Here is a 27788-nt window from a genome sequence, read left to right as displayed (position 1 = left end):
TGGATTACAAGGCACAAGCCTTTATCTGCTTAATTAATGGAACTAACTGGCCTAATGTTATGTTCCTAAATAAATCATCCACAATCACCATGAGTGATAAAGGGGCCATGACACTTAAAATAATATCTGAAGTGAAAAGCAACACTCGTGTTCTGGTGTTGATGATGAAAATAACTGAGAGATTCTGACAATACATCATCCAGCAATCATTTTCAGAGTTACAAAGCACATTTTTCTCCCAGTAATTAATTACAGCAGCCAGTTGGCATCACCTGCTGTGGAAAAATACAGGTGCATAACAGTCCCAGTGTGAGCAGCCATTAATGTTAGACCTCCAGCTACTCCCATGTGAGCTCCCTGTTCTCCTGTGGCCTCTGCAGCTCTATGGTGGCTGGGGAGGAGAGGAGAGGAGAGGAAGGGGGTGGGGAGGAGAGGAGAAAAGGGGGGAAGAGAGGACAGGAGAGGAGGAGGGGGAGGAGGAGAGGAAGAGGGAGGAGAGGAAGAGAGGATGTGGGAAGAGAGGAGAGTACAGGAGAGGAGAAAAGGGGGGGGGAGAGGAGAAGAAAGGAGATGTTGTAAATATTAGAAGTGAATCTATCGTTGTACCTCAGCTCAATAACAGCTAGCCAACCCTATATTGTTTTTATTAAAATGTAATTAAACGTGGGTGCTCCTTCTCCCCACTACAGAGTCCCAGAACCACAAAACTCTCATAAAAAGCTGTGATATACAGCCCATAAAATGTAAATGAGCTAATATCAGACTGCAGTATACTGGTGTTTTAAAGGTACAGCTAAATAATGAAATCCAGTTAAATGGGTTTACTAATGGAAATGATCAAATACAGTAATAACTATGGAAAAGGGCTCCAGGTTAATCCTGAGATGGGTTTAGGTCTCAGAACTGAATATAACATTGCATATTTACAGTATTTGTTTCACCGAAGACAATGTTACAGGAGTCAAACTTATAAAGTATATTGTTGCGTTGTAACGGCTAAAAACCTGAAAAATGTTCCAGGGGGTGACTGTTGCTGTAAAGCAAAAGAAACAGTGTCACAGTCTGTTGCAATGGCTGGAAGGACTGAAAACCCTCGGAGAAGCCACACAGCCAGCTTAGTAATTGATTTCTTGATCTCTCTTCTCTCTCTACATGTCATTAGTTGCTGTTCAATGCTGTTGCATGTGACTGTACGCCGGTGAACGGTCCCTCCCACATCCTGTTGGTTTTTGAACCAACACTGCCGTCTTACATCCACTCATTCCTTGTAAAACCACAAAAATCCCAAACAGGCCACCACACCATGGTGCTTTCTGTTGCCTACCTGAAGCTGGAATGCTACACAAAGATCACCTCTGAGTTCAATTCTGACAACAAGTCAACTCTTTAGGTTTTACTGCGCCTTTTATGGTAAAGCTTATGTCCAGTTTTACCATATTTGTTTACTAGAGTTCCTACATTTAGGTGGATTTGTCTGAAAATGCAGTTTTCCACATTTACAGCTAGCGTTCAGTGTATCGACCACTAATATCTTGATTATAATTGCTAAGTCAGGTAATGAGTCTGAAACAGACAAGAGGCTGTTTGTAGGCTTTGAAGTTACTGCTGCTAATTGAAAAGCTGCAGATTCATCAAAAGCTACAATTTTCAATTATGGAGCAATATTCATTAATTAATTTAATATCTGTCGAGTGCTTATGTTTGGGAGGAATTGGGCAGACCCATGACAAAAGGTGCATTCATGCAGTGTTAAAACATTTCAATTAACATGAATTGCAGAAATGAAATGAATCAATATGAGCAGTAAAGCAAGGAAAACTTCATTTCTTTCTTTTTAGAGGGACTGGCTGTCCTGCACAAACACATCAGCACAATGTTAAAATAACACTCCTCTAACACACAGCAATGGTTTGAAATTGTTTCTTGATAGTCCGTCTTCAGACATCTGGCAGTGCTGGATTAATCTGGATGAGGTGAGTTGATAAAGTCCAGAGGTTTGATCATTCCATCTTGGAGATCCCTGAAACACATACGGATGCTTGTAGAACTCCATTTTCACAGAAATATACAGCTACCTAACTAAAGCCTCAAAACTATGAAATAACCCATTCAATAGCAAACGTTCCCACGAGCTGAAGAGTTATATTGCAATTATTATGCAATAATTAAAACATCCAATTGTTTAATCAACTTGTTACACTGAGTCCAGATGAATTGTGGAAAGTAAAGCTGAATGTTTAAATATTCATGTTCCAAAAACTTCAGCATGGATTGTGTTTTCTTGAAGGAAATCCGTTACACAAGAGCTTCAGAGGTCGGCTAAAATGGGCCCTTTGTGTCCTCGCTCCTTCCTCCCGTCTCCTCTGCACTTGTGGGCTACAATTGACACTTTCTGGGGAATCTGCAAAGGTTGCAGATATAGAAAAAAGCGCAGCGCAACAAAGTCTGTGCTGCATCAGATTCAAAATGCTAGTGATTTGGAGGATCCTAAAGACTGACATATGCAGATGTCACTGTATTGATTCTTTTAAAAAAATCCTTGTCAAGGTTTCGAATTAATAATGAGAAAATGGCTCTACGATATTTTTTTCTGTACTAACTCGTCCATCTTGCAGGAATTTGCTGGAAAATTGTGACTTTGTAAAACTCCCAGGGCCTGACCCCAAACAAGCGACAGTGGCAAGGAAAAACTCCCCTTTAACAGGAAGAAACCTTGAGCAGGACCAGGATCATGTAGGGGGACCCTCCTGCTGATGGCCGGCTGGGTGGAGAGAGAGGAGAGGAGAGGAGAGGAGAGGAGAGGAGAGGAGAGGAGAGGAGAGGAGAGGAGAGGAGAGGAGAGGAGAGGAGAGGAGAGGAGAGGAGAGGAGAGGAGAGGAGAGGAGAGGAGAGGAGAGGAGAGGCAGCCATGACCCAGCAGGGTGACAGAGGTCTTTCAGGTGATCATGTTTCTGGACCCTGGCAGCCTCAGCCTATAGCAGCATAACTAAAATGAAGGAGTTCCTGCAGTAATCAGGGATTTAGCTACCGTGAAAAACACCACAGCTGTATTCCCAAGACTCAGTGTGTGTGTCTGTATACGTGTATGTGTGTGTGTCTGTGTGTATGTGTTTTATGTATGATTTGAGGTTAGGGTTATGAGCTAGGGTTTGGAGTTAGAATATAAGGGATAGGAGTTAGGGTGAATGTTAGGCCTAAAGTTAGGGTTTGGGGATTAGGGTTAGCATTAATGGTTTAAGCATCTGGTGTGAATGAGAGGGCTCCAGATCGAGCACACTTTTCAATGCGTGGTGCTGCGTGGGGCTTCCATGTCCAGTGTGAACCTGGCGTTACCCGTACATTAACCTCTAACCCCTTAGCCTAATTCTAACCCTAAACCCTAATCCATCTCCAATCCCTATCCTAACCCTGAACATTTGCCCTAACCTCGAACATTTACCGTAACCCCTAACCGTTAAACATAACCCTTAATGTAAAGCTGTAGTTTTATTATTTCAGCAGTCATTTAAGGGGTTTACCCTAACCCTTACCACTTATTCTAAATCCAACCCCTTACCTCTATCACTAAACTCTAACCCTGTCCCTAACCCTAACACTCTGAACCTCATACATTTACCCCAACGTCTAACCCTAAATGCAGAGCTGTATTTATTTGTTTCAAAAGCCTTCAGAGGGTTAAGCTTAACCTCTTATCCTAACCCCATTACGGTAATGCTAACCCTTTATCCTAACTGTTTTTATGGATCTAATATCCACAGTTCATGAAGACCTTTTGATTTGAAATGAGACAAATTTTTGGAACCAATCAAATAAATTTGTTTGTTCTTACCTGAAGTCCACTAATAAAAGCAATAGCTCAGCTTGGACACACCTGTCCTAAAATTGTGTTTGTGGATACTTACAGATCCAGTTGAATCTTTAAATATCAGTTGGATGTTATAAAAGTCCCAAGTCTGGACAGTATATTGAACAAGCAGCCGTAATGTGTGCAGAGTATTGAACTAAATGAACTTAAGCTCATTCGGGGAGAAGAGCACAACAACCCAACGATGATTCCTGGCAGACTTTATTATTATTATTTTTTTGAATTACTGGAACAGAAATCTGCAGTACCTTGTTAAAATTAGAAATCTGTTTTGGTCCTTTGAGTCAAGAAAGGATACAAACATTTTCCAATTTCACCACCTGTTTCCTGTAAAAAATAAATTTACTTATTTGTGATTTATTTGACACCTACACTCTTTCCTGCAGGCTTTCGAGGAACCTGTCCATGTGTTCCTGTGGGATGTCCCCATCCAGGTGAGCCAGGTAGGTATAAAGCGTGACAAAAGTAGTGAAAGGGATCCTTGCCGCGCCACCCTCTTCATCCTCTGTCAGGATCTCGCAGGCAAACTTCAGAGAAGTCATGAGGCTCTGACATACAGAGATATTTCGGAAGAAACAGTTATTGCGAAACACGACTGCCCTCGTGTGGTTAGACTGGTCAACAGCTTAGATGCAGCAGGAAAATGTGCTGAATAAGTAGTTTTTAGTGCGTTGTACTAAAGAAATGAGCATTTGCCTCAGCCATATATCTACAACTTAAATTAAACAAGGTCTTCTAAACATTGTGATGACTAAGGGAGTGAAAAGGGAGTATTCTTCAATCATTCAATAGAAGATCTCACTCACCATGAAGACTTTGACCTGAACAAAACGTGTTTTGCCTAGGGATCTCTAGATCTTTTGTGCATCACTCGGAGAAGTAGCAAAAGAAATAATTTAAATGGTGTCTCACCCCTCCCAGAGTACTGCATCCCAGGGCGAAAAAAGACATCCAGTCAACAACTGAGCCGAAGCTGCCCAAGGACAGCAGCGTCTCCAGCTGCTCTGGGGGCAAACACACGCCCTTCCATTTGTTCTGCAGCTCTTTCCTGCTGCACTTTTGCCGCTGGGACAGCTAGAATGGGGCCAGCCGGGCAGGTATTACGGACAAGAGAGGGGAAATGGATGACGAGATGACATTAAAGATACAATGTGAGGCATAAACCTATATGTTGCCAGATCTATGTACATCTGTGATGATGAGAAAAATACCTGTTTATGCAAAACTTTGAGTAAACCTGGAGTCAGCCCAGTGTCCGTCGTCTGGCTGGCAATATTCATCTCCAGTCTTTCTTTGACGGGCAGAAACTCGCCTTTAGAAAGGGCAGTAAAATATCTGCATGAGGAAAAGAAAAGTGAGAAAAGTACCAAAATTATACCAAAATTATAATTTCAGTTGTAAATAGTATTTTCTTAGAAAATGCTGCAGCTTAAATCAGGATCCAATTACAGTTTAAATGCACAGCTGAAAAGGTCATTTAATAGGGTTTCTGATAAGGAAACTTACGCCTCCGCCCATTGAAGCACATCTGTGGGCTGAGTGCGGATGGCAGCTTTGGTGAAGCTTTTAAGAATATCTGGAAGTTGCGGCGGGATGTGAATTTGCTGGCCACAGTAGATGGTGTCCGGGAGAGGCATGGCTGCAAGGTGGAATGATTTAATTCAGTTAGCTGATGTTTGGTACATAAAAAATAAAGGTTTGATCAAATAAAAGAGGACCCAGGTTGGGGTAATATTGTATTGCATTAAATCAGAGCTCCTTTGATCTTTCAAGATCAAGTGTCAAACGCCCCCCCCCCCCCCCCCCCCCCCCCCCCCCCCACACACACACACACACACATCAGTGATCACTCCTAGAAAGCAATAAATGCACTGGACTGTCTTGTGGGTTTTGTCATCTTTGGGGTATTACTTTTTACAATACACATTTTCCTTTTCTCATTGTGTTGACCACTGAGAACCTGGAGAATCTATATTAATAGTTAATTGTTATCATCTTTATTGGTAAAGACCTGACGTAATGAAAGCGGATTGTATCTGCCTCTGTTGAAATGGCACTAGTACAATTAGAAACTAGAAGTTCATTTGTGGTCATTATGAACCGTCAACAGCATTGAAAATTGATGTTACCTTATAGTGGCACCAACGCTAACTCGCTAACTCGTCAGAAGCTTTATGGATGTGCATTCAGGGTCGCATAGCAACGTGTCGTATATCCGAGATGACGTAATTGCTTGGGTCTTCCTCGTTGGATGAAATACAACTAAAGCGCAATATCGCCCTCTTCTGGTTGTAAGTGATGCTTGCGTGCCAGTTTGGATTTGGGAAAGGATTATAAAATCCATAAAAGATGTTCTAATCTAAAGTGTTAGAATCACTTAAAATGGGAAAATACAGTACAGGCCAAAGGTTTGGACACACCTTCAAATTCAGTGTTTTCTTGGACTGACTGACCTTCCTTTCTTAAAGTAATGATGGCCGCTTGTCTCTCTTGGCTGATTAGTCTTGCCATCATATGAATCTGAACAGTTGTCCAATAGGCCTGTCGGCTGTGCAACAACCTGATTTCTGCACAGCACTACTGATGGTCCCAACGCCATTAATAAGGCAAGACATTCCACTAAGTAATCCTGACTTCAGCCTCAAAGCTCATTGAGAACAAGAGATTGCAAAAAAAGCAAAGGGTGGATACTTGAAGACATGTTTGCAGTTATTTCACATAATTACATTACATAATTCCACATACTGTATGCTCATTTGTAGGCTTGATGCCTTCAGTGAGACTCTACAATGTAAATAGTTGTAGAGAACACATTGAATGGGAAGGTGTGTCCAAACTTTTGGTCTGTACTGTAGGCAAGATAAATATTTAGGCAATACTTGCTACATAATGCATGTGTCTCCATGTCAAGTTTGCTCTCATCTAAAACGATACGCTCTAAAGCAAATAATCATTTTAGAGATTTTTTTTTTTAATATTAAACAGGTGTTTTTGAAAATACAAGTTTATACAGACTCTGAAAATAATGGAACAACAATTACCAGCATTTGGTAACAAATCTGACAGTGACAATTTAAAATGCAGAATTTCTGTCCCTCAAATGAAATCAGAAAAAAAAAGACAGGAAGGAAAGATGTCATAGTTCTGCAGTCGGCATACATGCACACTCACGTATACACACTTAAGTGCAAATGAATCCAAGCACGTATACAGAGTCAAACAGGCCATCTGCTGTGAAATCCCTTTCAGATTCAACTAATGGGAGCCATGCATTACAAACAGTGCAAACTAGTTTTTGTTTGTTTTATTTCAAAGGAACATACAATATGAACCAATAAACCAATGACTAAAAAATGAAAATAATGGGATTCCAAGAAAAACAGTACAGGCAATGTCAACTACATAGTGGACTATTCCAAAGTGATATACCCTTTTCCCCCAACCTGAATGTTCTCATTTCATACAAAAATAAAAATGTGATTCCTCAAAATCCCACCTGGGACACTCTGCCTGTGCCTATGAAACTATCTAGGATGGTATAACCCCCCCTCACCCCCGCTCTGTTCTTCACCAGCTGACATCTTTGCTTCCCTGTGTGTTGCACTCAGATGGGACCTGGGTCAAAGGGCTGTTCTTGAGTCTTTCAGGTTGTTTGTGTAACAGAATGTTAATAATTACAGTCCAACTGCAGCCTAGTCCTGTGCAAAAACACATTTCATCTTCAGACCAAAGATCTTTTCCAAAATGTAGACTCAAGATGACCCAGGTCTGTCCATCAGAGGCCTAAAATCCTTATTGCCCTACAGACGGCATTTGGAGAGGGTACATGTTTAAAATGTTCCACATATGATCCAGTCTAGTGATTCTGAATGTTTTTATGGATCCCACTGGTCCAAGTGTGGAGTCAAATCAAGACAATGAGTAACTAAAAGGTTCTGGGAATGTTCTTGAATCTCAATTTACAGGTTTTTATAAAACAAGTTGCAGAAGGGTGAAAATAAATCAAGTTACTCAAAGTTGTTCTTAATTCTCTAGTGAAATAAGATCACTATAGTACTGCTTTTCCTTCCAAGGTCTCCAGTTTGGTCACAGCCTGGTCCTGTCCTGTCTGCCATCTATCTCTTGCCTCTTTTATTACCAGCGGGGGGTTTCTTGAGCTGAAGCAGAGTCCCTCCTGTGCTGAAGCCAGCAACGGGCTGGTTAGAAACACCGAAGGTCAGGCCGGCTGAGGGGTTGATGCCAGGGTTACTGAAGTTGAAGCCGGAGCTGCTGCTGCTGCCGAAACCTGGTAAAGCAAGAGAAAGACAGAGTGACCAAAAACAGAGAACAGAAGAACGTCTACAGCATTTGTGCTGAGACCTGTCAGCAGACGTGCTAATAAAGAAAAAACATCTCACATCAGAGGGGAACCAGAAAGCTAATGGATATCTACATCCGAGTTGAGAGACTATCAACATGTCTACAGGAGCGTCTTCCAACTGCTTCAACAATACCAAAGATGAGTACAAACACAAGCCGACGCAGACTGTACCTGCACTCAGACTGCCTCCCGTAGGCTTACTGGTGGAAGAGAAGGCAAAAGAAGACCCCCCAGAGCCCACCCCACCAAATCCTGGCCCTCCACCAAAACCTGTAGGAGAGAGTGATACAGTGAAGTCAGTGCGGGTCGGGCCGAGCTGAGGCTACGCTAGGAACACATCCGAAAGAGCCTGAGGAGTGCAGGCAGGTGGAAACAAGCAGGTACGGAGCCTGAGGAGCTAACTGAGGGCCAGCACCACAGAGCTTAGCTTCTGATGCTAACAGAGCAACACAGCTCAGGCCACAGGGAGGGAAAGCCTAAAAACTCTGCCGCACCAATTACACCAGCCGAGTGCGTTCAGACCACTTTGCCTGCTTTGTTTGCGAGACCAATCTTTAATTTTTATATTTAAACCAGCAATATTTCCTTGAACTGTCCTTGTGTGGAGTTAAAGAAGTGCCGTGTGATGTGAACGCACTTACAAATGACAAATCAAGACTTCACCACTTCCACACACGCTTCCCCACACTGATGTTTAACTACTGAAACAACTGTAAAGGGCAAATGTAAGAGGTTGAACATGATGTAAGGGCAATAAGGGCTAAATATCAAGAGAGTTCTTATTAAAAGGCAGAGGTGATACCTCCAAGGGCAGAAGAACCCAGGCAAGTGCCAACTGCTGAGGCAAAAGGGCTTCCAAACCCAGCCCCCAGGGGCCCCTGGGAGCCTACAACACACACACAGATATGCTTTACTCTTCTGAATCACAAATTACCCATGTCATTTTTGGGAGTTTCTACCATGACTTTGAATGAAGCGGGACTTTTATTCCCATTAAGGATGTAAAGGTTGTTCTGCTATAATGTCCATTTGTTAACTACTGTCACCAACTGTCTGACAGCAGCTTCGAGCCAGAAAGAACAAACCTTGTGCAACTATAGTGGTAAAAAAAAATAAAAAAAATAAAGTGTGACTTCTAATTAAGACTGAAAACTGCTGCTAGTTCTTTCACTCAGAAACTTGTCTTTCCTCCTTTACCCATTGAAAATTTTAGCAAGGCTTCCAATCAGTCTGTACTGTTCACAGTTCAGAAAGAAACAAGGACAAACGTTTCTTTGTTTAAAAACCGGATTTATTGTCACTTTCATATGCAATTCCACTTACATAAAACACAAAACAGTTTAAGAACAGAACTGATTGTTAATTGCTAGGTGCTACTGTAGTTGACAAGTTTTCTGAGAGTGAATGAACTAGCAAACAGACACACTGATCACATCACACAGTTATTGAAGACAGCTTAAAAAGGCACACCATATTATAGATACTGGATCAACAAGCATTGGCTATAGGGTTAAACACATTCCTCTATAGATAGAAGTAGGAGAGATTTAGATAAGAAGTGAGGGTTGGCATCTATAGCTGCCAATCAATGTAAACTAGTCTGACTAAATCGGAATGAGGTGACACGTTACAATTCAAAAGTGGTCAATATTTGGGACATTCCATACAAACTGAGTCAGTAACACCATTTTTAAGATCAACATCCCCAGCAGAGGCCATTAAAAGATGTTAACACTTATCAGAGATTAGATATTACCCTGCGTTTAATACTTACTTTCACATAAACTTATCAGAAGTAAATCTATAGAGAAGATCTGAGGCTACAAAACCCAGAAAAAAAACTCACTGAATTTGTCAGGTGAGAAAGTGTGTTGCATTATGAAAAACCTCTGGAAAGTATACTGTAACCACCCACCATGGAAAATGGGAGTTTTAAATGATAAAGGCCTATTTTGTTCAAAGAATTGAGGCAAATCAAACTACTGTTTTAACACTGTAGGCAAAGTGTGGTGATAAGCAGATTGCCAACAATACAAAAAGTCACATTTTGTTTCCTTCACTTGTTGAGGAAAGGAGGTTAACGCGATTCCTGCTCTTTTAATGAGGTTTAAGAAAATACAGCAGCCAGCGTTCGCATGGGTATACTGGCAGAAAGCGGGAAGATTGCTAACCTACACAAATAACAGCGGCAAAAACTGGCACTTATCATCAACACTGAGGTCCAAGCAGGCCGGCGCTGTCTAAGATAACCATCGTACCCGATACATTTAAAGGGGTGTGGAAGACAATCAAGTGTAAGCTGAATTACCAAAGTAAAAATGATTTAAATGCTTTTAAAATAAACCAGAATGAAATGTGCTTCACAGGAAACCGAAGGGTGAAGCAGCCTTTTTCTTTGCTGGGGTTATTTGGAGGGACAGCTGCCGAGGCTGAATTTCTCTAGCACCATTAAAAGGAGCAGCAGCACTACTGAGAGTGAACTGGTGACGACTGGGACACCAGAGGACAGACTACATTCTTCTCTTCAAACGTGAACAATGACAGCCCTGATCTGAATCTCACGTCAGCTGACGTCGTCTCATTGTGAAGGGTGGATTATAATTGATCATTCAGTTTTCCTTTGGCACAAAACGGACTTAGCAGCAAAAGTTTCTCTTCATGTCGCAAATTGTTTTGCTGATTTATAAAGTACAGCCACCTTGGATTAATTACCTGAAATTTAAAAACTAGTGAACTTGACCTAAATTGACATTTAACTTAAAGGAGCTTGATGGGAAAATCACCCAGCCCTTCAGCAGGATGCTAACCTGGAGCAACATTAGCAGGTCCTCATGCAAGCTTGTCTTTTAACCCTCAACCCTGAAAGGATGCAGACGGGACCTGTTTTTAACCAGCCTAGCCTCAACTTTAAAACCAGCTAAGTGCAAAAAAAGGGGAAAAGAATTTAAGTTAAAAATTTATAATTCAGGAAATTAAATAATTCTAGTTTAAGTCCTGAGTCTTTTGGCACCTTGGCATTCAGAATCTCCCGTCATCCCCAGTGTTGGACAAAAGCTTGTCTGATTAGCGTCGTCGTGTGCTGTGATGCCAGCACCCTTCCACCACACCACACACTTCAAAATACTGCAATAAATAAATAAATACTGACACAATTCAATACATCCCCCTGTGATTAGGCCTAGTCTGGGAAGTGACTCAATTAAAGGTCAACTGCCATTTGGCAAGAGTTGTGGAATTTTATCACTCATTAGTATAGGAAAATAAAAAAAATACATCACACAACTCAAAAGAACTAGAATAAATAAATGGTAAGTCATTGGTTTGGATAAATATAATATTAGAAAGAGAAAGCAGCTCTAATGAAAGCTTTAGCAAGTATCAAGTGTGTGCTTTTGACCCACGATACCGTGGCAACAAAGCTATTTTCCTGCAAAACACAGCCAAGCAGTGATTTCCTAAAATCTTCTGGTTCCTACTTCACACGTACTAAAACGGTGTGAAAGAATAGTTCAAGAGCTTAACTGTAGGTCCTGTTAGGTTATTACACGTAAAGTAACATTCACTGTCTGTTGTGCGACAGCTAACAGTCTGAGCAGAAGGTTGTAGGGTTCAGTAAAGCAAAAAGAAGAAAAATAATTAGTAAGTTGCCATGTGAAGTGTGAAACCATGCAGACTTTAATATTGCTTACAACTTTATATTATTTATATTCTATATTATTACTATGACTAACCCTCCATTTCTGGAATTGAAGAAAAAAGCAAAACATGCTAGTTATAGATATTTTGTTCTGTTCATGAGTAAAGACAACAGGCTTCATCATTCAACTTAGGTTGGACTGTTGGATCACGATCACATGAGATATAGAAGCCCTGACTGACACAAACAATTTTTAAGATACAAGTTTAATCTTTTTACGACGCTAAACTACTAATTTAGGGAACTAACAAGCCAAATCGCCCTCTCTTTTATTTGATTTGCCAAGTTGGTTTAGTTTTTGGTTGGGTGCCAACTCCAATTTTGAGGTTTAGGAGGTTCAATTACAATTTTTGCCAAATTTAAAACAGATCTTGAAAGATGCATCATTGCTCTATCTCACAGATGAGGAACTGGATAGTAAGGCGGTCAAAACCTCCCATCTCGTCTTTCTGTACCTTTTGTCACTGCAGAAAATAAAATGTCCTTCTATACTTTAAGACACACACACACACACACACACTCCCTGTTTTCTATTAAACCCTCATCCCCAAACGCCCACGTTAAAAAACCCCAAACAGACACAAACCCAAACTCTAAAAGATGCAATTACCCTTTCTCTCCCTCCTTTATTGTAAGGGGTTAAAGAGGCAGAACTTTCTAAAACTTGTAGGCAGTCAGACCTGGAGTTGGCTGCTGTTGCTGGGTCAGAGTGGCTGCCATGGCAACGGCTGCAGCATTGGGAACGCTGGAGAACGGCGCGGGCCCCGTTGTAACTTTGGGCGTGCCCTGCCACTTTCTGTTAGATGCACGTTTCGACTCAAAGACATCCGTGGAATCTTCGAGGAAAGCCCGACGGTAAGAGAGGTACTGGTGCTTCAGGATCTGATACCAGCAGAAAAACGGGAGACCGTCAACATTAACACACATACTGGGCGCAGTTTTCCTGAAATGCATAACTTATTTTTGTCATTTGGGTTCCTTTTAATGACAAAGTCAGCGGCAGTGAACCCACCTTGACATTCTCATGGACAGACTGGAGCTGAGCGGCCTGAGCTACAAATGTCTGGTAGAGCTTCTGCATGGCCAGCGTCAAGTCTGGCAACATTAGAAGATGGCAAAAACAACATTAACAGCATCAAAGATGATATTAGCTCATATTTCCTGACAAAGGAAAGGTCCTTTTACCTTGAGGAGTGATGTGGTTGCCACTGCTCTGAGTTGTCAGGTGGTTCTCCAGCTCCTCAATCTGCTGCCGGTACTGTTGCAGCTGCACTTCAAACTGCTCTACCAGACTCCGGAAATAACTAAACACGCAAACATTGTTGTTATTATTATTCATATTCGTAATAGCTTTTGGTAATTTACTAGAATATGGCAACTACGCGTAAGATGACGTACTCAGATGGAGCAGTGTTTTCATGCTGGAGACCAGGGGGCGTCTTTTGTGTCCGCAGCGCAATGTCAGCGTTTTTCAATTCCTAAGAGTGAATAAAATGACAAGAACACAAACCTTGCCGGTTAAGATGTCTATGTATTTATGCAAGGCTGCCCAGACATGTTGGTTATGACAGAATCTTGCAACCAAACATCTTGTATGGTGAATTTGAAGCATCCTGTTACAAGTTATCATGAATAGAAATGTTTTTACTTGTGCCGTCTCCAGCTTTAGCTTGTCGATGGCCAGTCCTTGGCGTTGCAGGCCGCTGGCACTGACAGAAAGAAGCTGTTTCAGGTTCTTGATGTCATCCTGGACTCTGGAAATGGCCTTTGATGACATCCGGCTGATGTCCTCCTGAACCTGTTTCTGGTCTTTCACAAATTTCCTTAAAAAAATAAGAAATAAAGAATATTCTTAAAGAGTTGGACTTAATTTTTACCAAAGCCATTTATTATTCGGAAACAATTAGCGGCATTTCAAGTGACGAGACGCGCACATTCAACACTTACTGGAAATTTTCAACATCTTGACAAATGACTGGGGGCAGGTTCTCATCTTTTAAGGCCTTAATGTCGCTAAGCAAGAGACAGAGAAGACAAAATGAACAGTCATTAATAATAGGGTAGATTACTTTATATATATGATGGAAAAGAGTAAAGTGCTGTATTAGATGTTCATTAATTACAAGACACATTTGTAATTGCTGTCGTTTAATGAGAAATCACAAGTGGTGCGGGTCATTAGGGCTTACAGTGCACTGGTTCCAGATGATGTGTCGTTTTTGTTTTCCGAGGAAGTGCTAAAGTCGACTCCCCCCAGTCCAATACTGGGGGCAGGGGCTGTTGTTGGTGCAGTGGAGGTAGCTAAGAGAGTGCCAAAATTTAAACCACCCCCTGCTCCAAGAGTGGTCTGTCCTAAACCTTTAAACACAAGTAAAATGCGGGTTAATGCACCACAAAGCATCATGAACATTACAAAAACTGATGGGTTATGGAACATGATGTTTTTATGGTACCTGTAGATATGGTGGAAGAAAAGAGACCTCCGCCCAGTGAATTAACTGTGGTGGTGGTTGCACCACCAAGACCACCAAGTGTGAAGCCTGAGGCTGCGGGTTGTTGTGGAGCTGTGGCAGTCAGGACAGAGCCAAATGTAAGTCCTGCCCCAGCGGGGGCCGATGAGGAGGGGGTAGCAACCGTGGTAAGGGAAAAGGGAGTTGCTGAGGCAGTGGGTTTGTTGAAAGCAAAGTTAAAGCCAGTGGAAGCAGCTGAAGAAGCCGGGGTACCTACAAGAGAAACAGGGTTATAACTTGTTTTAACCGAGTTAAAGTTGAAAAGCTCTCTAGGAAATACATACCTAAGGTGAGGCCTGCCGTGGGTGCAGCAGCACCTGGATGGGAACAGAATGATAGAATAAAAAAATTCAAAAGGCAAAGTAGTTTGTGAGTACAGTATCTATTTGTTAAAAAACCATTACTTGAGGCAGGCGTGTTGAAGGAGAATCCACCAGTGGGCTTTTGAGCAAACAGACCACCTCCCAGGGCAAGAGCTGTGGTCGTGCTGGTAGCAGGAGCAGCAGGGGCACCCAGGGCAGACCCAAAGGAGAAGCCACCGGAGCTGGTCGCTGGTGCACTGTGTCCGATCACAACAGTCATGAAGGTCACATAAAGACTTTAGGTACAAAATAAGCAGGATAGACAGCAACTCTATTTTCTACCAGCACTTTAAATCCACAACAGCAGCACAGCTTGTTTTCCGTTTTTAAAGCAGGGACTTCCAAGTTTAAACATTAGGCTGCATTAAAACGGATACGGCAAAAGCAAAATATGCTCAAGTTTAAAGGGGCAACTGAATTTAAGTTGAGAAAAACATCAATTTTCACAGTCACATCAATTTTATTGAAACTGATGGTGCTCAACAGGGTGGCAGTAGCGAACCTGCCGAGTACCATGCTTCCCGTAGCGAAATAGAGCAATTACCTGGCTGCGGTTCCAAAGGACAATCCCCCACCAGTGGTGCTGGAACCAAGTATCCCTGATCCAAAGTTAAAGCCAGACATTTTATCTCAAGCGGCACGGGAGATCATCTACAGTCTATTTGGACTTCATCTACGCATGCAAACGATCGGCACCACAGCTAACAGGCTAGTTAGCAATCATCGGAGATGTACACGTGAAGGCCAAATCCCACACTTTCTTGGAGAAACACTGCTTTTCACATAAAACGCACAAGTGTTTTGTAGAAACGCAGGACAGGTTTTGACCGTTTACACTATATCGTAACAATATTTAACGGCTTTGTACATCACAGCTAACATAAGCGTGCGTTCCTATTTCTTTTGCCCGCCTGAGCGCTTCCCGAGTGCACGGTGCATTGTGGGTAATTTCTGAAACTACATTTCCCATGGTTACAAACACTGTTTGTATCCCGTGACGCGCCCTATGTTGCGGAAGTTAAGAAAAAGTTTCGCTGAACCACACGTACAAATTTTCCCGGTTAAGATTTTAAAATAAAATACCAAAATGGAATCATTCGGTCTACTGTATATTTACAGGGAGAATCTCATTAAGAAACAACAATGCAAATAAGCCAATTCAGCCATAGCAACTGTTAGATTGTAGTTGACACCATGGGGAGGTAAAAAAAAACAGTAATACAAAACATAAAAATCATGAACTTTCAATGAAACGAAAGAAAAAAACTTTAAACATAACACAATACATTTCTCTTATATTCTATTCTGCGTCCGATGAAAGATAATAAGCAGATATAAATCACATGGTTTAGTATTTATTATAATTGTAGGTCCAGGTTGGACCTATAACGTACTTGAATTACGTTGTAGTTTTACTTTGAAAATCCAACCTACATAGCTATACATAGCTGTATCCGCCACTACCGTGAACTTTATGCGGAAGAAGTAAAATAATTGATAATGAACCCATATCTTTTATCTTAGAGAAAGAAAAGCCTTTTTGTGTAGCTGTTTAAGACAACAAATTATCAATGATACTATTTTCACCGAAAGGTGTCATTTGAAACTTTGCGGACATAAACAGCTGATTGGACTAGGAAAAATGGAACATATTCGAACGCCTAAGGTAGTGTTAGCTAACATTTCAAGCTAATTGTGAATGGATTTACTATAGTGCGTAGATCGGCCTACCTTTTGGTAATGTTTGAGTGCGGTACTGTTATGCAGTTATCAGTGTTTAATGCTAAAGTGTGGTCCTAGCAGTCTAAAATAGCAGGTGGTGCTAGCAGCTGGTGTTAGACGTGACGAGCGCTAGTGAGCTGCGTTCTTCCGTGCAGCGGACGGAAAATCCGTTTTGTTGTTGGAGTTTTTGTCTATTATACTGATCACATCAGCCCTCTCATTTCATGTTGGTTTAATGCCCCAATGAGCATTTAGGGTATGCGTTCGGTGTGGGTGATCGCCATAATGAGGCAGTTCAGACGGATCCATGAAGATGCAGTTAGATCTTGATGTTTACAGACTGTCTGTCTTTGCACAGCTCTTCAATATTTGTCTCAACCAATCGTAGCAGCAAGAATGCATTTGCCAGGTTACTCAGTCGTCACACTCTATTAGAAACTTTTGCCATTTTGTTAGTTTAGCTCTCCTTGAGGGGTGTGCATATTTTGAGGAATAAATCTTTGGGATTATGTGGGTGTGGTCCTATTGGTTTAAACCATGTGAATTGTTTGCTTGAATGAAACAGCAGAAATGTGTTGTCATCCTGCATTAAAACTAATCCTCAAAAAGTACTGCCCTGGGTCACGAAGGGAGCCTCAACAAAATGCTTCAATGAACTATTAATATAAACAGTCAGTTTGCAATAGATTTCTTTGACTTGCATACGTAGCTAAAATGGAGTTGGTTGGTTGCTGAGAGACAAGCTCTTATCATTGTGGGGAACAACAGGAAGAGAGAAACCAGAGAAAGGATGTCTGAGTCAGCAGGTGTCACAGATGTGGACATTTAAATGGGAAAATGTTGAAAATGATGAACTATCTGTAAACAAATAACCTTTCCTGGATAATGAACTACTATTAAAGTCATGTTACTAATTAACAACTATTGAACTCTATGCTTGTCCTATATGAATGTATGTTTGACTTGAATTATTCTATATCTAGCCAAGAATTTATGTCTAGAGGAGAACATAGGGATATTTTTGCAAATCCCATGTCAAGAAATCATCAGTGCCCCTTGCCATACTGGAAAAGGTATCTGAAAACTGGCCAGATGGAGTGGATTAGATCATGTGCCAGCTTGATTCAGTTGTGCATTTGATGTGTTCCAATGCTGGTCTATTTTTTCCTGAATGTTCTCAGACAACTTTACACCCAGTGGAGGAAACACTGAAGATTTTTGTGACTGTGCTCACTTGCAGGTGGAACAGGTGCGACTTCTGGACCGTTTTAGCAACAAATCCACACACGGCACTCTGTACCTCACAGCTACACATCTTATCTTTGTGGAGAGCAGCTCCAATAACACCCTGGCTGGTGCACAAGAGATCTGGGTGAGTACTCCAACTCTATGTTGGATAGTTTTATCTGATACAAATTTACGCTAGGCTTAAACACGCTGCATAAAATAGCTTCTGTGTATGTCACAGTGGAAATGGCTGTTTTGCATAACGTGGCTGTTGCTGTCTTTTCATGTCTTGCGCAAAACAGCGATAGAGTTCTTGCCACAGAGATTTCTGCATGATTGCAAATGACACGAGGAAGTAGACAAACCTCATGTTGTTGAAGCTTATCTTGCTAAATCTTATTTAAATATATGAACTTGGAGTATGTCTTTTGAATGAAGTGGTGGAGGTGGGTCTGAAACTCAAACATTTGGAGAGGTTGGTGCCTGAGTTTAATCGGAAGTGTAGTCACTGACTGTATAAAAAGTAAAGGCATCAGCAAATATTTAATGAGCTGTTTCATAGGTTATTCAAATGTTGATGACTGTGCATTTTGAACTTTCTCTGACCTTCTCCGATTCTCTGACCATCAGATGCCAATATAGAATACAAGAATCTGGATGAGGCGCCTGATAAACGCATTGCTCATCAGTTGTTTTCCTCTTGTGTTTTTTCCGTGCAGATTTTGCATCACCATATAGCATCAGTGGAGAAGCTGTCGCTGACAACAACAGGCTGCCCTCTGTTCATTCAGTGTCGCAACTTCAGGGTGGTTCATTTCGTGGTACAGAGAGAAAGAGACTGCCATGATGTTTACAGCTCACTGCTGCGTCTGCTGCGACCTGGTGGGTTTCACTCTGCGGGCCTGTCAAAGTTTTTAACTCTTCTTTAAAGGGGGTGGGCCTTTCATGAAAGAGCAGTAGAAAAACAGGAAAAATAGCAATAGAAAATGTCTGCCTGGTTGTTTTTCCATTTTAGCATGTGCTTTTAACATATTGTGTAATATAGAAGACATGTTGCATGTCAACCACGGTAAACAAAACCATAATCATTCTTTGTTTTTGGTATAACCTTTTCACTTTCTTATGGTTCCTTCCTCCTTTACACAGTGGCCTATGAGGAGCTGTATGCATTCTCCTACAACCCCAAACAGAATGACCAACAGAGGGAGGAAGGGTGGCAGCTCATCGACCTCGTGGCAGAGTACGAGAGGATGGGTGTCCCATGTGACCAATGGCAACTCACTGACGTCAACAGAGATTATAAGGTGGACGGTTATTTGGTCTTGTGTCATGGGCTATGATTCCTGGAAGTGGACACATCCTCTATTTGTACAGCTAGGGCTGGATTAACCTCTCCATGGAAATACAGTGATCCCTCGTTTATCGCGGGAGTTGCGTTCCAAAAATAACATGCGAAAAGTGAAATCCGTGAAGTAGTCAGCTTTATTTTTTTTAATGATTTTACAATGCAATACTGAACTATAGAATGAAACCAAAAATCAAAACCTGTTTTAAAGCCCAAAATTTGTTTAAAACAATAATTTTAATATAGTAATACAAGGTTGGAAACATTGTCACTCGCGTATTTCACAGTCCCAGCTGTGCCTCTTCGTCCTGACTCCGCTCCGCTGTAGCGTCTGTTTCTACTGAAGGCGCAGGAGTCTTTCTCCGAGAGAAGAACATTGTTATGGGTAGTTGTTGGCGCTCTATCTTTTTCTGAGCAAGAAGATTTATATAAACGGATATGCCACCTTCGATTATATTTGAGAACTGCAATGAACGACTCGCAAAAAAAATCCGTGAAGCAGCGAAGCCGTGAAAGATGAAACGCGATATAGCGAGGGATCACTGTAGGTGCATTTAACATTGTCCTTTCCTGTTTCACTTGATTGTATTGTGTCACATGTCTTCATTGTACATGTGACTCAATACAATAGCTTGACATCTTAACTGTGAGAGGAAAGGATCTTGTATAAAAATGATGTATTGTCCAGAAGGGGTAGGATGGTTCTAACTTGGAAATAACTTTTTTGTTGTTATTTGAAAATGATATTCAAAGGGTGTTTTGCTCTGATTTTGCTTCTGCAGGTCTGTGAAACATATCCACGAGATCTGTATGTCCCCATCACGGCCAGTAAACCCATCATTGTGGGCAGTTCCAAGTTCAGAAGCAAAGGGCGTTTTCCTGTACTCACATACTTCTACCAGGAGAAGAAGGTACCTCAGTGTCCTCCACATTGGACAGTATTAGTTCCCTCAAGTACAAGATATTGGAAAGTGCATTTGATTACTTGGATGCGCTTTTTGTATATTATAATAGAAGCGACATTAACATTTGGTCAAATTATACAGAAATCAACCCATTTCAGATTTAAATACAAATAAGTAATTAATGCTGCTGTAAGAACTTTAAACTCATGCTATGGGATCATCTGTTCTCTCACTAGTTTTTCTAAATTTTATTCCATAACCTTCTACTAGATTTATTACGATGTAATACATTTATAAATGGGAAATGCCAATGCTTTTCATACCTTGTAAAAACGATCTTTTCTTGCAACAGGCAGCGGTGTGTCGATGCAGCCAGCCCCTCTCTGGGTTCAGTGCCAGGTGTTTAGAGGACGAGAGTATGCTGCAGGCCATCAGTAAGGCCAATCACAACAGCCGCTTTGTCTATGTGATGGACACCAGGCCAAAGGTAGCTGCCCAAAATTAGCTGGGTCCAGCATATCAGAAGAATGAACGAATGCAGAAAGTCAGAAGAATGAAATCAGAACGTGTTATTGTGTTTGTGTACTGCAGCTGAATGCGCTAGCCAACCGAGCGGCAGGTAAAGGCTACGAGAACGAAGACAACTACTCAAACATTCGCTTCCAGTTTGTCGGCATCGAAAACATCCACGTAATGAGGGCCAGCCTTCAGAAGCTACTTGAAGGTTCCAAATGTTTTGTTATACTGCGCTTAAATCGGTAAATAATAAATGAAGTAATCATGTAATTTATGTCTCAGTGATCGGGACTCGCTCGCTTTCTATGAGTGACTACCTGGTTGGGTTAGAGAGTAGTGGCTGGCTGCGCCACATCAAAGCCGTTGTAGATGCAGCCGTGTTCCTCTCTAAGGTAATTTCTTTTGCTTTGATATTTGAGAGTTCAATCAACATTTTTATAAATTGATTAGAGTACATTTTCCAGATGTCAGAGGCACCATTGAGTTTCTATATAAGACTGTACATATAAATCTGGATTTAGTTTTTTGCTCCAAACTCCGTATAATTCCTTCCATGGTGACACCAGGCTGTGACAGGGGAAGGAGCCAGCGTGTTGGTCCATTGTTCAGATGGGTGGGACAGGACAGCTCAGGTCTGCTCTCTGGGGGCTCTGCTCATGGACCCCTACTACCGCACCATCAAGGGCTTCATGGTAATACTGCAACCAAAACAACCTTTTATGTGGTAAATGGTAAAACATGATGAAGACTTTCCTTCCCTTTAATTGCTTTTAGGTACTGATTGAGAAAGACTGGATCTCTTTTGGTCACAAATTTGCAGACAGGTGAGGCTTTGAATACTTCAAGATTCAAGAGTACTTTATTGATCCCTTTAGGGGGTGTCCACCAGGGAAATTAGCAACTTGACAAGGGGTTATTATGAGATGATGAATGAGGACAAAGCTGTCAAATTGGTCAAGTCCTTTTTGTACCGTCAACTGAGTGTCTTTTGACTAACTGTAGGTGTGACCAGTTGGACGGGGATCCAAAAGAGGTGTCTCCTATTTTTACTCAGTTTCTTGAATGTGTGTGGCAGCTGACAGAACAGTTCCCTCAGGTACGCGGCTCCGTCTCACCTTTCATTCTTCCCTGAATTCAGATGTTTATAGCACATTATCACAGAACAAGCTCTCCTTTAGGCATTTGAATTCAGCGAGTGGTTCCTGCTGCAAATTCACGAGCACGTGCACTCCTGCCAGTACGGAAACTTTCTTGGCAACAACCAGAGGCAGAGAGAGGAGCTGCAGTGAGTTAAAACACAAAGTCATGCAGTCGCATTTTCACCTGTTGTTTCCGTAATGCAGTTATTGAATTAAAATCATATGTCTGTGCTAATTTATTTTACCCTTAACCTTCGCACTTTTGCTACAAGAATGGCACTTCAAAGAACACTTAAACACCATATATTTTACAGTATTTAAAAGTTAAACTCTTAAATAAGCCATGAACCTAAGGAGAGTTCAGACACTACATCCTGATTACTGTCTAGATAACGTGAGCACACACATTGACATTTAACATATGTCATATACCGGTAATAGTTCACAAATATTTGCAATATAATATACATTTACAAAACACTCCAACGTGTTTAAGGTTATGAGTGAGTCCACAGACGACAAATGTTTTAATGGCTATAGTGAACATTGATTTTTGGGATCTGAGAAAATAGCTAATGAAGTTTTCTTCGTGCATGAGCTTTTTTGCTCATATAGATGGAAACATGAATGACTTTTTCCTTCTTAATTAAAATGTTTATTTTTTTCTGAAGAACATCTGTTGCAATCAAGTCTATCTCTTTTGTGTTCCAGGCTGAGAGAACGGACTCACTCACTGTGGGCGTTCCTCATGAGCGAAAAGCAGAACTACTTAAATCCATTTTACAGCCCTTCATACTGTAAAAACCACCCTGTGCTGGTGCCCTCCACTCTGCCTTACCATTTCAAGTCAGTATGGTGCTCTTTACCTCTTTATCCCTAAACTTGTAAAAATACCTTTTCCAAAGCAAACCTAATGCCTGTGTGTCCTTGTCCTTTTGAAGGTTCTGGAGAAACATGTACCATCAGTTTGATCGGTCCATGCACCCACGTCAATCCATAGTCAACACCATCCTGACTCTGAAAGAGAAGAGTCTAAAGGCAGAGAGCGCACTGCACGCTCTCGAGAATGTGAGTTTACATTAATAGAGCATTTAAATCCTGCATTAAATTGTTTCTCTGTACATATAACAAGGAAGCTAAGAAACTTGACATGCAAACAGATTTGATTCTTCTGTCTCTAGCGACTCGAGCAGCTCGGGGTGACCACTGTCGTCAACTCTGACCCCCCTCTACCACCTCCAACTAGAAATCAGCATTTCAGTTCCAGCACTCTCCCACCACGGCCCAACACCCTTATTCTGGGGGCTCGGGTCAACCAGAAAGAAGAGCAGCGACAGGAAGACGAAGAGGAGGAGGTGGGTGAGGAAGCCACAGAGAGCGCTGACATGGAGCGGACAGTAGAAGGCAGCAGTGGCAGTGAGAGTAGGAAGCAGAGCTACGGAGATCTGGAAGGGACTTTCAACGGAGAGTTGGCCAAAGAAGAGCCAGCTGTTGTCAGTTTGGAGCGTGGAGTGGCACGAATGACCTGCTGAGTAAAGAGATTATGGGATGCTGAGCACAGACATGCCCAAGAGACAGGGCTCTGAACGTGTACGTGCATTCATTTGGAGCTGTCCTAAATGTCAAACTGTGTTGATTAAGTTTAAAATAGTCTTGCGTGGACAGAGTGGGTGAAGATTTATATCTGTATAGTCTAAATCTCAATGGAAAGTCTTATATCATATACTGCACCTATTCAGTAAGGTTTTTTTGTTGTTTTTTTTTAAAATGAATGCATAAATTCAATCTAATGGAGGGATGAAAAGGAGAAAATAAATGAATCCAAAACAATTCTGAATTTTTAGTTGATTTATTTTTATATTTAGCTTTAGAAACCAAGAGATGATCTCATTCTCTGGCAGCAGAAATAGTTCACTTCATCTTGATGCTTAAATCCTGCCAAATCACAATATTCTACATCATCAAATCCGATTTTAGTTTAGATTTTTTTTTTTAATTTTCATGGACTGCTAACTGTCAGACTCTGAAAATGGTTCATCTCTAAACTGCAGCTCTCATTTAATCCTATTTTACTTCCCACATTGATCTGATAATCTGGTTTACTTCCACTCATTGATCCAAAGTCCTACTGGTTGTGTTTTCTGGGCTGATGGCTTGTTGGTTGTGGCAGATTAGATGCAGCCAGATTAGGAAGGTTTTATTTTCTACAAGACAAGTAATTTAATTGCAACTTTAAACAAAGATGTTCCTACATTGTACACCCCCCCCCCCCCCCCCCCCACCCCCCAATCAAAGCTGTGTTTGCCAGTTTGAGAATATAATTTCAGAATATTTTTTAAACCATAATGATCATTTTGGCTTTGCTGTCAGATTGTGATTTTCGGATTGGGGGTTGCAGATGTACATCCTAATGAAGTTAAATCTTCCACTATCAGATTGCAGTGGAATAAACAAAACCTGCAGGTTGTTGTCTTGTACACATAGATTTACATATTTTCCTGCGTTGATTTGCATGGCACCCAACAAATCAAACAAAAATGCCACCTGCACACATGCTGCATTTCCAACATGTCTCAGCTCTTTTTCAAAGCTTCGGCAGTTTTAAGACAAACAGACTGCTGTGTACATCCTGTTTTACCTTTGATCCCACCTTAATCCCTTCATTCATCTTTCATTGTCATTCTTCTTTCCCTCTTTGTTCCTCACCATGCTGCTTGAATGCTGAAGCACTCAGCACGATGTCCCTTTGTCTTTCCCGCATAGACCTATTTGTGCTCATTGCCTCGCATAAAACATTAAGAATTTTTTTTTCCCAGTTGCTCTCCCGGCTCTCCCAGGGTTCTAAATGATTCAGGTGAGTACTGTCTGCACGCCATGTTGGTAAAACTTTGCGGGACAAGGAGCAAAGGGCTAAACTCAACATAATCTTCAACCACTGAACACAGAAAGGTGATATTCGCCTACATATACGTTTCCATTTCCACGAGCAAACACTTAACAAAAGCGCGACAAACATGAAAGTGGAAAAACAAAATAAAGATCTTTAAGATTGAAGGCTGAAGTGTTTGCCATCACTCTGCCGTCCAAAGGTCGGAGCATGGAGCGTGCACAGAGAGTTTTACATAGCACAAAATATGTTCATATTTCTGATCAGATGACGCTGAATGAGTCAGTGATTTTAGGCCCATTGAAGAAACCCAAATTCTAGTCTGTCGTCATCCGTCTGTGAACGCGAACACTTGAATGCTTGTGTTTTTGAAGTGGCTTCATATTCTGGGACATCATAGAACAAGTAAGCAACAATGAAGAAATATTTTAGCACTATTGCACATTAGTATCAAACAGATGAGATGCCAACATTTTGAAATTTGATACCTGCATACGGACGGACAAATGTGACCTGTCACAGAAGGTAAAGTGGGTTTGATAATGGTATCTATGGCTGAGCTCCATATCAGCAACACCGAATGAGCACTGTAACACGATCCACCCTCAGGGAAAAGATTCGATCAGGAATATGCCCTTGTGTTTTCTATTGTAATAAATCTGCTGCGCGATCTGCCCTTTAAAGCATGATAGCTAAATTAATGAAAAAAGATGCAAAATTACTCAACACCTCCTTCATTTATGCATTACTTTATGTCAATGTTGCAGGAAAGTCACACAAGCTTTCCCTGTAAGGATTTGCATCTCTGGAAGGTTTTGCCAATGAAATGGAGGTGGTGTAGTTTAAACCAGCATAAGATGAAGCCACCGCCTCCGCAGTCCCTACCTTATCCTTACATATTGTAAAAACACTGTTTATATTTGCCCCAGGTATATGCAAAGTGAACACAGTGCATGCTTGTTGGCGCACAAGCTCAGGCACGCTACAGCACACATGAAGGAGGGAAGTAAAAAGAGAAAATTTTCTCTGACTGTCCCACTTAGAGCTGAGCTTCACTCGAGGGGCTGAAATAAGAATCCTACTTAGAGAGCTTTGAGGAGGAAGAAAGGGTGTGTATAAAGATAATAGAGTGTGGATTTCGACTGCTGGTTGTGACTATAATAGAACAGTCAGAAATCATCATACAAATTACCTTAATCTTTTAAAGAAACCACACAAAACTACTCCAGAAAATACATACAATGGTTTTCAGTTGTTAAACACCATTCAACATAATTTGACTGTAATCTTGCCACGACATTAGTGAATCAATACTTCTGCAGGATTTTTTCCTGCAGATATTCATCAATAATCCTTACAGGCCACCTAAAAGTTAGCTTGCTTCAGCGCCAAAACAGTCAAAACCGACTCAAGCAGTGAGACATGGAAGCAAACCTGCTTGTATCAACATGTGATGACTGAGCCCGATCATCAGCAGCCATCTGCTGCTCACTCCGCTTCAAGTTCCCCATGCGGCCACCTGACCCATGTTAGCACGGCTGTGGGGTATTGTGCTTAAGCGTCTATACGCAGAGATGTGCACACTGGGTGAAGGACCAACCAGCAAGCCCACAGCCTGGGCAACAATCATTTTTATTACTGGAGAAAAGCAGATATGCTTCAGTGTTTTACTCTGGCAAAGCTCACCTGACCCATGTTAGCACGGCTGTGGGGTATTGTGCTTAAGCGTCTATACGCAGAGATGTGCACACTGGGTGAAGGACCAACCAGCAAGCCCACAGCCTGGGCAACAATCATTTTTATTACTGGAGAAAAGCAGATATGCTTCAGTGTTTTACTCTGGCAAAGCTCACAAAATGTTTCTTTGTGGGTGTGACTGTGGGTCTGTGGATCTGTGGGTGTTTCCATCGGCGCATGAATGCAGACATTGTTTGACGGCAAATGGGCTGGAAGAGTCTCCTCTGGGCCCAAAGCAACTAAGGAGGAGGAGGAGGAAGAGGAGGTGGAGGAGGAAGAAGAGGAGGAAGGGGAGGGGAGGACGTTTGAAATGGGGTCGTGATAACAGGAAGATTCATGCAGGCGTCGAACAGCTTGAATAGGCAGCAAAACGAGCGCCCCACACTGGATCACCTCAGTCCCCTAAAAAACTGGGGTCTCTTGGGAAACAGCATAAGAGGTGAAGATGACCTATTTTGAAAGATTGCTGCGAAACATTACCTCACTAACACAACTGGAAGGCTTAAGTGTGAGAGTGAATAAAAAGCGTGAATGAAAAACACAAAAAAGAGAAGCTAGGCTAAACTGTTATTTCCCCCATTATACAGTAGTTGTTCTTCGAAAAAGCAAGTGAATATAAATTTAAAAAACCCCCACTGCAACATGACCGGTCGTATGCATAATCATATGCACATGCTTACTTGCACACGCACAACCACACACACACACACACACACACACACACACACACACACACCAGTAGGGTGACAGTTAAAATTTGTTGTCACAGCTCAGCAACACCTGGTCCATATGGGAGGGGGCTTCTTGGCACCATATGGCCTATGAGTCTGACCTTAACGATACTTGAGTCTCGTCTGAGCTGTTGATAAGCTTCTCGTGTTTGAGAGGTTTAATTGAAGCTGCCAGTGTTGCTGACACCTTTGTTCCATTAACGTGCAGAAAGCCATAAGGTGAGGCCAGGTGAAGTTAGAAAAAGAATAGAAGCATCTACACAACAAACAATAACAATATTTTTTTTTTTTAAATGTATTGACATTGCTAATACATTTGGGTCGGACTTGAAATTACCCATTCCAATCTGTTTCATGTTGAAGTTAGAATCCTTACATAATAAAACACAATAACATAATAAACTCACGTCTAATCTCTTCATCAGTGGGTGTTTATGGCTTCTTACTTTTCGAGCATGATAAGGCATATAGTGTAGAGTCCAAGCAAACCAGCACATACAGCCCTAGAAGAGAGTTGGGCTCACAAATTGATGAGCACTAAAAAGGAAAAGGGTGGGTGCATTGGTGACAGGGAAGGTAGAGGAAGAGAGGAGGAAGAGGATGGGGGAGGGAGTGGAGGACAGAAACTGGCACCCCGCCAATGTTGACGAAAGCTGCTTAGCCCACCCAGTTGCCATGGATACAGTAAAGAGCAGCTAACTGCATGTGTGATAGTGAGAGAGAGGGGGGGAGGGAGGGGAGACTGAGAGAAAACCAGCAGGCAGGCATTAGAGCAAGCCAGAGTG

The 27788-nt window shown here is 41.7% G+C and overlaps 3 protein-coding genes across 8 annotated transcripts; 1 reads left to right on the top strand and 2 right to left on the bottom strand.

The window, feature by feature from the left end:
- Positions 1 to 234: 234 nt before the first annotated feature.
- Positions 235 to 6066, bottom strand: ropn1l (rhophilin associated tail protein 1-like). 3 transcript variants are annotated; one of them, XM_029843195.1, is made up of 6 exons: positions 5995 to 6066; positions 5372 to 5504; positions 5077 to 5200; positions 4778 to 4939; positions 4238 to 4413; positions 235 to 391 (listed from the first exon to the last, which is right to left on the bottom strand). In XM_029843195.1, the coding sequence occupies exons 2-6, from the start codon at positions 5500 to 5502 to the stop codon at positions 250 to 252; spliced, it is 735 nt and encodes a 244-aa protein (XP_029699055.1). In that variant the 5' UTR covers positions 5503 to 5504; positions 5995 to 6066; the 3' UTR covers positions 235 to 249. The 3 variants fall into 3 exon arrangements, with proteins under 3 accessions (XP_029699055.1, XP_003967948.3, XP_029699056.1); XM_003967899.3 differs by lacking the exon at positions 235 to 391 and adding an exon at positions 1798 to 2020 and having other exon boundaries at positions 5995 to 6057; XM_029843196.1 differs by lacking the exon at positions 235 to 391 and adding an exon at positions 4056 to 4192 and having other exon boundaries at positions 4265 to 4413; positions 5995 to 6061.
- Positions 6067 to 6815: 749 nt separating this feature from the next.
- On the bottom strand, positions 6816 to 15746 carry nup58 (nucleoporin 58). 3 transcript variants are annotated; one of them, XM_029842828.1, is made up of 14 exons: positions 15339 to 15746; positions 14837 to 14991; positions 14717 to 14749; positions 14376 to 14645; positions 14112 to 14280; positions 13870 to 13935; positions 13571 to 13745; positions 13321 to 13400; positions 13108 to 13226; positions 12935 to 13017; positions 12603 to 12804; positions 9028 to 9111; positions 8397 to 8495; positions 6816 to 8150 (listed from the first exon to the last, which is right to left on the bottom strand). In XM_029842828.1, exons 1-14 carry the CDS (start codon positions 15416 to 15418, stop codon positions 7981 to 7983), a joined length of 1785 nt encoding a protein of 594 aa, XP_029698688.1. In that variant the 5' UTR covers positions 15419 to 15746; the 3' UTR covers positions 6816 to 7980. The 3 variants fall into 3 exon arrangements, with proteins under 3 accessions (XP_029698688.1, XP_011606140.1, XP_011606141.1); XM_011607838.2 differs by lacking the exon at positions 9028 to 9111; XM_011607839.2 differs by lacking the exons at positions 8397 to 8495; positions 9028 to 9111.
- A 493-nt stretch (positions 15747 to 16239) lies between these two features.
- Positions 16240 to 23478, top strand: mtmr6 (myotubularin related protein 6). Of its 2 annotated transcripts, none has more exons than XM_029843063.1 (15): positions 16240 to 16460; positions 17757 to 17888; positions 18463 to 18625; positions 18890 to 19047; positions 19871 to 19999; positions 20346 to 20480; positions 20585 to 20717; positions 20792 to 20901; positions 21076 to 21201; positions 21284 to 21333; positions 21512 to 21605; positions 21688 to 21794; positions 22360 to 22494; positions 22590 to 22716; positions 22809 to 22950. In XM_029843063.1, exons 1-15 carry the CDS (start codon positions 16437 to 16439, stop codon positions 22812 to 22814), a joined length of 1629 nt encoding a protein of 542 aa, XP_029698923.1. In that variant the 5' UTR covers positions 16240 to 16436; the 3' UTR covers positions 22815 to 22950. The 2 variants fall into 2 exon arrangements, with proteins under 2 accessions (XP_029698923.1, XP_029698922.1); XM_029843062.1 differs by having other exon boundaries at positions 16241 to 16460; positions 22830 to 23478.
- Positions 23479 to 27788: the final 4310 nt, after the last annotated feature.

The sequence above is a fragment of the Takifugu rubripes genome, chromosome 10 (assembly GCF_901000725.2).
Source record: "Takifugu rubripes chromosome 10, fTakRub1.2, whole genome shotgun sequence".
In the NCBI taxonomy this organism is placed as follows: Eukaryota; Metazoa; Chordata; class Actinopteri; order Tetraodontiformes; family Tetraodontidae; genus Takifugu; species Takifugu rubripes.
This window is presented reverse-complemented; position numbering and strand designations above follow the sequence as displayed.